At 35.0% G+C, this 13,063-nt stretch overlaps 3 protein-coding genes across 3 annotated transcripts; 1 reads left to right on the top strand and 2 right to left on the bottom strand.

Annotated features, from left to right (window-relative positions):
• The first annotated feature begins 1,809 nt into the window (after positions 1 to 1,809).
• Positions 1,810 to 6,620, top strand: LOC141676776 (ubiquitin-conjugating enzyme E2 2). The gene is made up of 6 exons (XM_074482490.1): positions 1,810 to 2,008; positions 3,037 to 3,170; positions 3,300 to 3,325; positions 4,413 to 4,502; positions 5,712 to 5,800; positions 6,322 to 6,620. The coding sequence occupies exons 2-6, from the start codon at positions 3,046 to 3,048 to the stop codon at positions 6,448 to 6,450; spliced, it is 459 nt and encodes a 152-aa protein (XP_074338591.1). The 5' UTR covers positions 1,810 to 2,008; positions 3,037 to 3,045; the 3' UTR covers positions 6,451 to 6,620.
• A 53-nt stretch (positions 6,621 to 6,673) lies between these two features.
• LOC141676775 (putative LRR receptor-like serine/threonine-protein kinase At1g14390) lies at positions 6,674 to 9,676 on the bottom strand. Its single transcript, XM_074482489.1, has 6 exons — positions 8,397 to 9,676; positions 8,168 to 8,304; positions 7,787 to 8,027; positions 7,520 to 7,713; positions 7,247 to 7,429; positions 6,674 to 7,156 (listed from the first exon to the last, which is right to left on the bottom strand). Exons 1-6 carry the CDS (start codon positions 9,577 to 9,579, stop codon positions 6,911 to 6,913), a joined length of 2,184 nt encoding a protein of 727 aa, XP_074338590.1. The 5' UTR covers positions 9,580 to 9,676; the 3' UTR covers positions 6,674 to 6,910.
• A 44-nt stretch (positions 9,677 to 9,720) lies between these two features.
• Positions 9,721 to 12,777, bottom strand: LOC141680216 (uncharacterized). The gene is made up of 3 exons (XM_074486504.1): positions 11,886 to 12,777; positions 10,833 to 11,744; positions 9,721 to 10,151 (listed from the first exon to the last, which is right to left on the bottom strand). The coding sequence occupies exons 1-3, from the start codon at positions 12,775 to 12,777 to the stop codon at positions 9,721 to 9,723; spliced, it is 2,235 nt and encodes a 744-aa protein (XP_074342605.1).
• Between the last annotated feature and the right edge of the window lie 286 nt (positions 12,778 to 13,063).

Genomic DNA, 13,063 nt, shown 5'->3' with positions numbered 1-13,063 from the left:
TAAATTATGAAGATAATCGATCTTCTTTACCAGTATAAAAGTGATGTCCAAACATTTTAGTCAAACATCGATTGAAGGTGAGATTTACAAAGGAGTTGACTTGAGTTACGAAAACTGACTTAGGCTGTGGAATCTAAACCTAAGCCTACAACACACATATATTTTAAAATAGCTTTAACTAATTATGTTTTATAATTAAATAATTTATTATAACCGAAATATGTTATAGCATGTTTCAATCACAATTCCCTTATTTTAGTTATTAAATAAATTATATTAAATTAATAATAATATATAAGCTCGTGCTAAATTACAACCACAGTTATCATGCTAAACTACAATCAGTTTTTTTAATTATTTTATTTATAAAATTTTAATTATAATATATTTTTAAAAATATATTAAAGTTATTATATAATTGAATAAATAAAATTTCATAAATCTAAATTTTGAATTAGGAATTTAAGTGAAAAAGTTTAACAAAATTTATGATATAAGTCTTTAAAATAGTAAATATATACAAAACTTCTCTTATTTTATTCTATATTACTATTTTTTATATTCTTAAAAATATATATAATAGAAATGAAGATATATAAATATGAAGGAAATAATATTCTAAATTCACTATAAATTGTCGTGTGCGAAGCACGGGCTATTTTACTAGTACTTTACAATTTGAGTATCTATTTTCAGAAATCTCAGGGTGGGGTGAGCGAGAATCGAATCTAGAATCTCCGGTGACGAGAAATAAACCCTTAACCACCTAAGTTATCTCATCGCGCTCGTATACTCCCACCCGAGTTAGTCTCTTTTGTAAGCATGTATAATGTTCCCTTCTGATTTTTATAAAACTTTATTTGTTCTTAAAAAAATATATCTATCTATACTATACTATTATAAGCAGAACACCCTCTATTTGGTAGTTGATCGGTACAGTTGTTTGGTAGTTGGTCGGTACAGTTGTTTGGTACGACAAATAACAACCGTCAGATCTAAAGTCAGAAAAATGAGAACCATTGGATACAATAATAAAATATTATTATATTAATATTTAAACTGCTCTCATGGATTCAGGGTTCGAACCCCGTCAACAGCTTATTATATTTAAACTTTTATATTCTTTATTTAAACAATATATTATATTATATTATTTATTTTCAGTCAAGTCTCAAATTATTATAAAACATATATTGTTATAATTTATTATATTCTTCGATTTATTTTTCAACTATTGAAAATTATATTATAAAATATATTATTAAAAACTTTCGAATGTTAAAAACAATCCGTGCATCGCACGGGTTATAGGCTAGTATGTTATTATAAGCAAAACACCCTCTATTTGGTTGTTGGTTGGTTGTTCGGTGTGGTTGTTTGCTACGGTAAATAACAACCGTCAGATCTAAAGACGGATAAATAGAAACCGTTGGATGTAATAATAATATAATATTACATTAATATTTAAACTGCTCTCATATATATTTAAACTTTTATATTCTTTATTTTTAACAATTTATACAGGTTTAAGATCGAGTCCATGAACAACATATTATATATTATATTATTTATTTTCAGTGAAGTTTTAAATTATCATAAAACATATATATTGTTGTAACGTATTGTGTTCTTCAATTTATGCACGGGTTATAGATAAGTATAAGTGTATATACAGAGTGAGGGAGAGCAAACGATATAAATGAAAAAGAATAAATTATTAAGCAAAAAAGGAAAAAGAAAGAATAAAATATATAATGCTTCATGAATATCTTTATTCTCTAGCTTTATATATAAATATTTGTCTTTGTGAATACTCCCACGTCCCACCCACTTGATGAAAATCGTAGCCCTCTGATCCATAATTATTTTCATCACCATGGATGTAACATTTCTCTGATTTATACTTAAATATATACATACATATAGATTCTCTTCCTTTTACTTTTGTTTGTCGCAATTATAATCACTCTTTCCCGATCTTCTCTTCTTTTCCGGTGCTTCTTTACAAGTAAGACAGCTCAATCTTTACATATTAATATTGGGTTTCTTTAATTTATGCTTGAGCTTGTATGTTCTTGATTTTCTGGATCAGGGCTTTCTTTTTTTTTTTTGATTATTTATGTGAATTGTTGTGAAAGTTTTCATCTTTGAGCTGGGTATTACTTAAAGTTTCAATCTTTAGGGTTTTATTAGTCATTTCTGTTATTTTATATTGTTTATGTTAGTGTTAGCTGATTGAAATTAGGGTCTGCTTTTAGAATTGTTGGGTTTGGACTGTTTTGATGTGTATGTATGTAGGGTTTTTCAAGTGGTGGTAGAACCTTCATTTGGGTATAATAAACTAGGGAGGTGTGGTAGTTTTTCTCTTTTAAGAATCGATAACGTGTTGGTTGACCTGATTTAGTATTTGGTTAAATCCCGGATTTATTTCCAAGTGAATTTTATGATAAAGATTGATGAATTCGGTGTATGAGATTCGATGCTTGAAAATTGGTAAATTATTATGTATGTAGGGTTTTCCAAGTGATGGTAGAAGCTTTAGTTGGGTATAAGCTAGGAGGTGTGATGGTTTTGACTGTGGTTTGACAATTTGTGTTTTTGCTCTTTTAAGTATGGATAATATTTTGACCCGATTTAGTATTTGATTAAATCCCGGATTTATTTCCAAGTAAACTTAATGATAGAGATTAATGAATTTGGTGTATGAGATTCGACGACTAAAAGTTGGTAAATTAGTATGTATGTATTTTTGTTTGGATGAGTTTTCCAAGGCTTATGGTGCCAGTCTGTAGATTGATTGTTGGTGTATAAGGTGATTGTTGGTTTGTAAGGTGCTTTAGGGTTTCATGATTTTGTGAACCATGGATTATGTATTTGTTTTGTGGGCTTAAGTGTTTTTTTACTCTGTTGTGCAATTGCGTATATGTGTGCAAGCAAGGTCTCTTAATGTGCCTGGTTGTTTATGACTTATGTGTACTGAACCTTTCGCCAAATCTTGTAGTTAATAACGTTACTTGTTTGCAATATGATTATTAGGAGGCAAGGATGTCAACGCCTTCAAGGAAAAGACTTATGAGGGATTTTAAGAGGTTGCAACAAGATCCACCTGCAGGCATCAGTGGCGCTCCTCAAGACAACAATATCATGTTGTGGAACGCCGTCATATTTGGGTAGGTTATGCTTGTTATAAATATTTTCGTGTACTCATTAATTGTTCTTTTGTTCAAACCACTATTAACTTTAAGGAAATATGAACTATATATAATGTCAGCAACTAATAGTATCATTTTGAATTGCAGTCCTGATGATACTCCATGGGACGGAGGTATGTGAAGACGACAGTAATTTTTTTATATTCCTTGGGACGGAGGTATTTGGCAGTTTGCTTTCCACATAAGTGTGCTTTATTGAAATATTGGAAGATGAAAAAGGAAAAAAAAGTACAACTAAAACCGGATCCAAAAATTTAAGAGGCAAAATTTATCTAGGGCAGTCAACGTAGAACCCTAGCAGCATATTAAAAAGAAAATATTTGGATTTAAAATATCTGGGTAATGAAAGAAAAATTTACGATAACAGAAAAAGAGAAAAGCAAATGAAGGGTGTTGAGGATCTTAACGGTTATCTGGATGAGACCTTGAGAACCTTGATGAAGAATTCTAGAAAGGGATTAATTTATGTTAAAGAAATTAACATATATGTAAATTCTAGTCACCAGTGAAATTTATTTTATAGCTTTTGTTACTATGAGCGCGAGATGAATATTTATTGTTGTTATGTCAGCAACTTTAACATGACCTGTTCTTTTTTTTGTTGCTGCTTTTATTGTTGGTTCATTTAGTCATGTTTTTTAGCATCTACTTATATGCTTATATTCTGTATGTGCATTTCACTTCTGCTCTCGAATGCCTTTGCACTTGTTGTGTATAACGACTGTACCGAATTCTGCATCAGCAGGGTTGGGGGATCTTCCCAATGAAGGCGGATTAACTGTTTTAGGGTTGGAAACAGCATTTGAACCTGTGACCTAGCCGATATCAACAAGACGCTTGGTCGTCTTGACTCTCGCCAAGCAGACCTATACCTATGCTAACTTTTATTTATATTTAAATTTTAAACTGATTCTTGTTATATGCAAATTTAGTACAGAAAATTAGATATGGTACACATTTGGGAATGGTGGGTTTAGTATTTCAATGTTATGTTGCACTCCGAAACATAAGCTTGTATTAATGTTTTTTTTACAATCTCCTTTTTTGGCAAGGAATATAAGATGCTAAATGAGTCATATGGGCAATTATTATACCTTTCTTTTGTTATGCCAAGCTAATGAATGCTTAGCTTTAGTGTCAAAATGTATTTAATCAACTTTCCTACACTTACTTTATTTGGTTATTGTCTTTCTTCATTAGGTACGTTTAAGTTGACACTTCAGTTTTCAGAGGATTATCCGAATAAGCCGCCGACAGTGCGCTTCGTTTCTCGGATGTTCCACCCAAACAGTAAGTTGGAACTTAAGTATAAGAACAAATATATGTAGATAACATCTGCAGCTTCATGGCTGTTTACTACTAGAGTACCTTTAGAACATAGCATATTCTTGCCAACAGTTGGCATTATCATGTGGAAGAGAAGTAGTGAAATTTGGTCGTACAGGTTCTTTGTTCTTTGGGTTGTGTGGCTTGTTCTCCTGGTCAGTAATATAGTTGATTAATCTGCATATACCTGTGTCTTCGTCTTCCTTTAGGATCTTTTGGCAATTTAATTTACCAGATTCTGTCTAACTTTTCTTTTGATTTTTAAGGTTCAAGGACTTTAACTTTAGCCATCTGCGCTAAACTGAATATATGAATCCAATAGCTTGTCTTGTAAACCAAATTCAGTATTAAAATTAAATATATGAATACAAATACTATATTTGGTAATCAAGCTCTATTTGACAATAATTCTATTATATTTGATGGATTAAAGACTAAAAACGTAAGCTATTTGGGATGAACTCATCGTTAGGGGAAGTTTTCCCGAGTCCGGTAATTTGGTTGATCAATGCACATCACCTAGTTTGATGTCGTCAATTGTCGGAAATGGAATTTTTTAGAACTAACTAAAGGATGTGCTTTCTATGCATGGAACTTTAAATTGATTTGCAAGTATGAAGTTGAGAATTTTTTTAAGGCACAACTGTCTGCAACTATGAAGTTAAGAATATTTTTTACAGTATTCAAGTTAGTGGTTGTGAATTTGTAATGGCCTTTGGCCCTTTGCCCTGAACACCTGCTTATCAGACTTGATGCTTAAAATTAAATATTAAGGCCAAGTGTTACTTCTTGTAGCTGTTACTTTGTTGTCTCTAGAATTGAGTAGTTCGTAAGATGATACTTCCTCCGTTTCAAAATACATGTCCACTTCATCAATTTTTTATTCACAATAAAAACATTGAAAAAATAATAATTTATATAAGTATGTTGTCAATGCACTTTAAACTACGTGCCCGAACTTAAAGTGGACATGTATTTTGAACGGAGGGAGTATTGTTCTGAGAACAGTTTTAATTACCTTCACGACAGCAAAGCTTGTAACAACTCTTGTCTTTAGTTTAATTGTGGCTTAATCGAATAAGATCAGATCAATAATATGAGAGAGGTTAATAACTTGCTTATGTTGTTTATATTGCACCTAACTTCCTATTTTTCCTTTCAATTTTTTCCCAGTTTACGCCGATGGAAGCATATGCTTGGACATTTTGCAAAATCAGTGGAGTCCTATCTATGATGTGGCTGCTATTCTCACCTCTATCCAGGTATTTATCTGCATACAGCATTGTACCTCTGTGTCGGGCTTCTGAGCATGAACAAGTAAATCTAGACATCTAGTTGACACAAGATGATAATAGCTGGAGGTGTAAAACTTAACTTAAATAAGAGTTTTCTTGCAACACAAGTGTAATTAAGCTGGAGGTTATATGTCTTGTTAACGATTATTTACTGTGGCTGCATTAAGTTGTACTTTTTGCATGTGTCTTTCCGTTTTCAAACTGTTAAACGAATGGTCTGGGTGCATTAATTTAACCATCACCAATGTAAAAAAGGATTGTGAGTTCCTCCGAAAATGATATTGAGCATTAAGCATGGAAGAACTATCTATTCGCGCAATGATTTTGTTATGATGAGCAATGCTATGCTGTATGCATGTGTTTACGGGTGCAACCACAATACATGAGGGGAGTTAAAAAAATTTGCACTCTTTATGGTGTTCAATTTTAAGTTTTATTTGTGCGCCGGAGCTAACCCAGTTCTGCTTTTGTAATTATATCTTTTGTAGTCGTTGCTCTGTGACCCAAATCCAAACTCACCTGCCAATTCTGAAGCTGCAAGGATGTTTAGTGAGAACAAACGCGAGTACAACAGAAGAGTACGTGAGGTTGTTGAGCAGAGCTGGACAGCCGACTGATATGGGCACACTGGCGAGCCATGGAATCCAAGGGTGTTCAATGGCTTATTGGAATAATATTGATGGTCTTAAACTATTGTGTTGCAAAAACTCTTGAATTTCTGCTTGTACAACAAATTTGATTATATCCTGCAAATGTATCTTAAAACTCATATCGTTTTACTTTTGTCTCTTTTTTTTCCCAAGGACCTTGTGACTGGTGTATGCGAGTAGATCCGAGTGATATCCTCGTAACAGATTATTTTAGCTGCACCATCATAGTTTACAATCTGAAACATAGCGATTCACCTAAACAGATGAACTGCCATCTAAATTACTGCTTGTACTTAATTAAAGGGAGGAGGGTTCTGCACATTTTTAGTTTCTTGATTTGTTACACTATTTTTCCCAATTAAGCAACTTACAGTGATATGAAATGTCAATAATATCAAAGGGTAATTCTAAAGGGTTTGTGTGCATATCAGATTTTTGTGTCAAGGTTTCCGCTATTGTTCCATCCTTCTTGAACCTGAATTGAATACTGCAGGTGCCAGAGAACATCATCTATTGATGGTCGTGTGTTTGCCTCGTCCGCAAGACAGTTCACAGTAATCTGTGTTGCAGTTTTTAGCGATCCATAAGCAAACGTCCCTCGTAGCGAAGGATCTGCTGCGTCACTTATTTTTGTTGATGATCCTGGTAATGCCTCTGTTAAATTTGTCTCTAGCTGCAAAAGATATTGAGTTTGTTTACACTCTCAACTGGAATAGTTTACCAGTAATGACTTGTAGCTTAATAAATTATATAGTACATATACCTGAAGCTTCATTTCAGCTATTTCCGACCTGGAGTTGAATAGTTTACCAGTAATAACTTGTAGTAAAATTACACCAAACTGGTAAATATCGTCTTTCTCTGGATTTTCAGTGGCATATAATGAGTTTTCACGGGCAAACTCAGACTTCTTTACCTCCCTGGTAAGGGGGCTTTCCTGACCAACCTGAAACATTGAACAATGAAATATAAAAATATATAAATTAATTGTATGCTAGGGAATCTGTTGAAATTTAATTTATTGTTTCAGACAAACCTTAGATGGTAAGGGTAATGTGTAACTACTTAATTTAGGAGTGAGATTTTCGTCCAACATTATGTTCTTGATCTTGATATTGTTCCCAAAATGTCCGGGAGCTGTTCCTCTGTGCAAATATTGGATGCCCTTTGCAATACCAATTATAATGCCCATTCTCTGTGGCCACTTGAGAACTTCTCGCTTTCTCCAATCTACATAGAAGATGCATCATAAATAGATTTAAGTATGAATTAAGCATAACTTGAGAGAAAGATATGTTACTACCTTTAAAATGATCCCTTAGTGACCCGTTGATACTGAATTCTTGAACAACATATATAGTGCTCAAATTGGGATTGCCTGCATAATTAACAATGCAGTGTCCAAGAACACTGACTAGATTCTGGTGCCTTAGCTTCGACAGACTTTCGTTGTACTGCTTCATTATCTGAGGTGTATGCTTTTGTTTCACGTTCATACATTTCAGTAGTACTGATGACCCGTCTTTAAGGCAAGCACTATAAACCTGTGAAATTATTGTATTTGAAGCAAGTATTTGCAACGAGAATAGAATTACATTGCTCCTCTTTAAGAATATAGAAAAAACTCCAAAATTTTAAACCTGGGGAAAAAGAAGGTTAGGAACCAACAGGGAAAACCTTTTACCTGGCCTTGAGTGTCTTCCCCTACTAGCTTCGAAGAGTCGAAGTTGTTGCTTGCATTGTGTATTTCCTCCCATGTAAAGATTTGATAAGGTGGGAGACCAAAGGTTGCCATTCTTCTCATTGTTTGTGGTCTATGCCCTTCAAAATGTGTAAAATCAAGTCAGATTGTTTAGCATGATGGTTGAACAAAATAAGAATTTCATATCATAGAAGAAGGAAAATTGCGTTACTGCTATCCACAATAGGAGAGCCTCCAGCAGGGTTTTGGTCAAAAATAAAGCCATCATTTTTGTGATCTCTTGCTTTTGCAGCTTTTTTTCTTCTGCAAATGATGAAAACTAGTAATCCAATTGTAAACACAGTTCCCACGGTTGCTCCAACAATACTAAGAACAATTCCAAGTTTCATGGTTGTTCGTTTCTTTTGATCCATAGCTGGTGGCCTCACAGCTAAGGCTTCTTTCTGGCAAAACGAGTATCTGTGCTGATATTTAGAGCTTGAATTAAATAGACAATTCCATAGACTAATTACTGTCCGGTTCCGATAATTTGATTGGATGCAAAGAGGCAACTTTCCCATCAAGAAGTTATTAGAAATATCTACATACACAAGATCTTGGTTGCAGGATACATTTGTGTCAAGTTCACCGCTTAAATGATTCTTGGACAGACTGAGGTACCGAATGGACGGAAGAGAAAACAGAAAGGAAGGAATCGGACCACTTAGTTTATTGGAAGAGACATCAAGTCGTTCAAGTCTAACGTAACTTTGAAGAACAGAAGGGATTTCAAATCTCAGTGAATTGTTATTCAAAGTGACACTAACAACATTGTCACTTAAAGATGGTAATCGAGGCCCCAAGTGATTGTTACCTAAGTTTAGTTCTTCAAGATTCTGTAAACTTTTTAGATCCGGAATCCTTCCATGCAACATATTATCAGCCAAAACAAGATTCTTGAGATTCTTGATTGTGGCGATTGATGCAGGAATGTTTCCATAGATTTGATTCGAACTAATGTTTAATACTTCAAGGGAACCTAAAAGATTGATGTTGCGAGGTAATGGACCCCATAATCCTAAAGAAACAAGTGATAAAACTTTCAAATTTGGAAGGTTTGTTAATGTAGTGAAGAATGAATGTAGTGAGAAATTTCGGGACAGACTTTGAAGATTCGTATGATTTCCAACGACACTCAAGTCCGTAATACGATTACCTGAGCAAACGATAGCTAGAGATTGCGAGGGTGGAATACTGCAAAAATTAGTCCAGTTATTCCAACCTTGGAGTACTTGTGGATATTCAAGATGTTGTTGGAGTTGGAGAAGAACATTTGTCTCTGAAGAAGCTATCTGTGCATTACAAAATTGAATAAGCAAAACAGAGAGAAAAACAAGAAACATGTATGATTTCATCTTTCTGGTTGACAATCAAATTCTGGCGCAACATGAATATCATAAAGAATGGAGCTGCTCCCAAGTTTTATCAAGTCAAGTTGACATTAAGGAGCATTAAAATGGATTCACTGTTTTTTTTGGCAGTAAATAGATATTTTATTACTTCAAATCATCACACAATACATGATAAAAATCCGGATGGATATTATCCAACCGCCAAATACGATTAGCTGGTAAATAGCTATGTCTCGCTAGAAAGTGAGCCACTCTATTTGCAGATCGTTTAACAAATCTCAACATAACGTTTTGGCTATGTAACTCTGCTAATAGTTCCTTGCATTCTGACACCAAGCGGCCTACATAAGATAAACTATTGTAGGAGCTGCGTATCCACTGAACTATTTGCAGGCTATCAGTTTCAACTTCAACATTTTGTTGCCTTGTTGTCTTAATCCAACTCAGTGCCTCTCTGATTCCCATGGCTTCCGCTAGAGTCGAGGAGGTCTGTCCTTCGTAACACCATAATCTTGCTTCCACAAGTGCACCTTGATGATCACGGACAACAAAAGCATAACTGTATCTGTTAGGATCTTCAAATAATGCAGCATCGGAGTTAACCTTAACTCTATTTTCCTTTGGTAGTTGCTATTGTTCTAATCCATCCTCTTGAGTCATATAACCCAAAGAATTGCTAAAGCTTCTATCTTGAACAAACTTCCATTGGTTAAGGTCAGATAACGCCAACATTACAACATTTGAGCAATCCATAAATTTCTGATTCTAAACAACATTGCTAAAATCATGCACATTACGAAAGCCTATTCCTACGTTAACTTTTCTTGCACACATTCGATCCCAAGAAAACCAGTGGATTCCTCTCTCCTTATTATTATTCGACCTCCACCAAAATCTGCACATGATTCTTTCTAAGTCCTTGCACACCTCCAGAGGTAACAAAAAAACGCTCATTGCGTAATTTGGTAGTGCCTGACCAACAATTTTAATTAAAATTTCTTTTCCTGCCATTGACACTTACTTTTTATCCCACCCCAGTATTCTGTCCTGAAGACTCTCCTTAATGTAGGCAAACATAGCTGATTTTTTCCTTTTGATAATGCTCGGTAATCCCAAATATGTGTTGTTTTCACCTGCTTCTTCAAAATGAAGCCGGCTACACAGTTCGTGTTTAAGATCAGATCTGGTATTTCTGCTAAATAATACTGATGACTTGTCTACATTCACTTGTTGTCAAGAAGCTTTCTCGAAGATACAGAGCATTTCAAGAATATGAGTGGCACTATCCATACTTGCTTTGCAAAAGACATAGCAATCATCTGCAAAAAGAATATGAGAGATAGATGGTGCTTTCTGTGCTACCTTGATGCCTTGAATCAACTTCCGAGACTCGTATTTTTGAATGAGAGAACTAAAACCCTCTATACACAGCAGAAATAAATATGAGCTTAATGGATCTCCTTGCCTTATGCCACGTGAAGGAGTAATTGAGCCAAACATTCGGCCTGCATGTGACAACCGATATTCAACTGAGGAAATGCAAGACATGACTAGAGTAATTACTTTTTGATCAAATCCCATTTTTTCTAACACCGCAGCCAAATAACTCCATTCTACACGGTCGTACGTCTTGCTCATGTCGATCTTTAGGGCCATCCAACTCTGCTTGCCTTTTGATTTTCTGTTTAAAAAGTGCATTAGTTCATGGGCCACCATTACGTTATCTGTAATTAGCCTACCGGGGATGAATGCAATTTGAGTTGCAGAAATCAGACCATCAATCAATTTCTTGAGGCGATTCGCCAAAACTTTAGATATTACCTTGTAAAGAACATTGCAGAGGGATATTGGTCTAATGTCTGTCATTGCTTGTGGATGTCTCTTTTTTGGAATGAGAGCTATATTAGTGGCAACCAAATGATTGTCGATTTTGCCATCCTCAAAGAATTTCTGAACTGTTTTGACCACATCTTCCTTGACTATATGCCAAAATTTCTGATAAAAACCTGGTGTAATTCCATCTGGACCCGGACTCTTGTCCGGATGCATATGAAAAAGTGCTTCTTTGACTTCAAACTCCTCGACAGGTTTGAGCAGCATTACATTATGATCAGCATTCAGTTTATTCTCCATACAATTAGTAACTTCCTCCCATTCTGTCTGAGATGCTGTAAAGAGATCATCAAAATAGTTGATTACCACATTTTCTAACCCAGAATTTCAATCAACTAGTCTACAATCTCTGTCTTTAAGTGAAGTGATCTTGTTAATTGCTCTTCTCTTTTTAACTGATGCATGGAAAAACTTACTTTTACTGTCACCCTCACGTAACCACAATTGCTCAGAACGTTGTCTCCAAAACACCTCCTGTTGTGCGTAGATTTCAGATAGCTTCCTCTGTTCCTGTTTAATTAATTCAACTGAGCTATCATCTCGTCGTCCTTTCAGAGCCTTCAAAATTCTTTTACAACTTTTAATTCTCTGCTTGAAGTTGCCTGTGATTTCCTGACCCCAAGCTGACAGAATATTTGAACACTCCTTTAATTTATCAAACAGTGAAAGATGTTCGTGCTCTGCCCATACTTCTGCCACAATCTGCTGGCACATTGGCTCACGAAGCCTTGCGTTTTCGAACTTAAACCTCTGAGTTCTGGCAATATAATTGTTATCTTGAAGTGCTAGTAAGATAGGACAGTGATCGGACGTCGAAATCTCCAGATTAATCAGCTTGGCTACCTCAAACATTGCTTGGAAAGAAATATTTACAAGTGCTCTATCAAGGCATACTTCTATCCACTGTGAAGTGCCTAGCCCTCTCTCCCACGTGTACTGATGACCTTGCAAATCCATATCTATGAGTTGGCATTCTTCTAGGACATCTCGAAACCCTTGAACTAAGTTGTGTGGATATGGTCTACCACATTTTTTGTCATTTTGGGAGACTACATTATTAAAATCCCCAATTAGGCACCAAGGTAGATTGTTGTCCATAGCTAAAGTACGAAGCAAATTCCATGTTTCAGATCTTTTCCTTCTATCTGGCTCGCCATACACTCCTGTCACTCTATACAATTGGCCTGGCTTATTATGAATTGTCAAGTCAATATGGTTCTTACTGTATGAGTTTAAATTCACCTCATCCTTATTTCTCCATAAAAAGGCAATACCTCCACTGTGGCCCTGAGTTTCAACAATTACCATCCTTTCAAAACCTATTCGATTTTGAAGCTTCTCCACTGTATTACGCTTGCATAGAATCTCACTTAAGAACACAAAATCGGGATGCTTTTGGATTACAATATCCGTTAGGAATTGGAAAGCCCACGGGGTCCCAAGCCCGTGGCAATTCCAGCTTAAGGTTGTCAAGATGATAGGCGAGCATCCCTCTGGATACCCGCCTTTATTCCATTTTTTGACAGTTCATGTGATACTATGTTGTCTTGTTTTTCGCTGCTTAATTCATCATGTACTTCCATGATCACATCTT

The sequence above is a fragment of the Apium graveolens genome, chromosome 8 (assembly GCF_009905375.1).
Source record: "Apium graveolens cultivar Ventura chromosome 8, ASM990537v1, whole genome shotgun sequence".
NCBI classification, from domain to species: Eukaryota; Viridiplantae; Streptophyta; class Magnoliopsida; order Apiales; family Apiaceae; genus Apium; species Apium graveolens.
This window is presented reverse-complemented; position numbering and strand designations above follow the sequence as displayed.

What these genes read in the sequence shown, in the direction of transcription:
- LOC141680216 (XM_074486504.1), bottom strand. Translation starts at nt 12,777, where the DNA reads ATGGTAATTGTTGAAACTCAGGGCCACAGTGGAGGTATTGCCTTTTTA. An exon ending in ACGTGAGGGTGACAGTAAAA is followed by an intron (nt 11,745 to 11,885) that starts GTAAGTTTTTCC and finishes ATCTCTTTACAG; the next exon opens with CATCTCAGACAGAATGGGAG. An exon ending in TCATATTCTTGAAATGCTCT is followed by an intron (nt 10,152 to 10,832) that starts GTATCTTCGAGA and finishes CATTATTTGAAG; the next exon opens with ATCCTAACAGATACAGTTAT.
- LOC141676775 (XM_074482489.1), bottom strand. Translation starts at nt 9,579, where the DNA reads ATGAAATCATACATGTTTCTTGTTTTTCTCTCTGTTTTGCTTATTCAA. An exon ending in CATTACCCTTACCATCTAAG is followed by an intron (nt 7,430 to 7,519) that starts GTTTGTCTGAAA and finishes TCAATGTTTCAG; the next exon opens with GTTGGTCAGGAAAGCCCCCT. An exon ending in TAGCTGAAATGAAGCTTCAG is followed by an intron (nt 7,157 to 7,246) that starts GTATATGTACTA and finishes TATCTTTTGCAG; the next exon opens with CTAGAGACAAATTTAACAGA.
- LOC141676776 (XM_074482490.1), top strand. Translation starts at nt 3,046, where the DNA reads ATGTCAACGCCTTCAAGGAAAAGACTTATGAGGGATTTTAAGAGGTTG. An exon ending in TGATACTCCATGGGACGGAG is followed by an intron (nt 3,326 to 4,412) that starts GTATGTGAAGAC and finishes TTTCTTCATTAG; the next exon opens with GTACGTTTAAGTTGACACTT. An exon ending in CTATTCTCACCTCTATCCAG is followed by an intron (nt 5,801 to 6,321) that starts GTATTTATCTGC and finishes TATCTTTTGTAG; the next exon opens with TCGTTGCTCTGTGACCCAAA.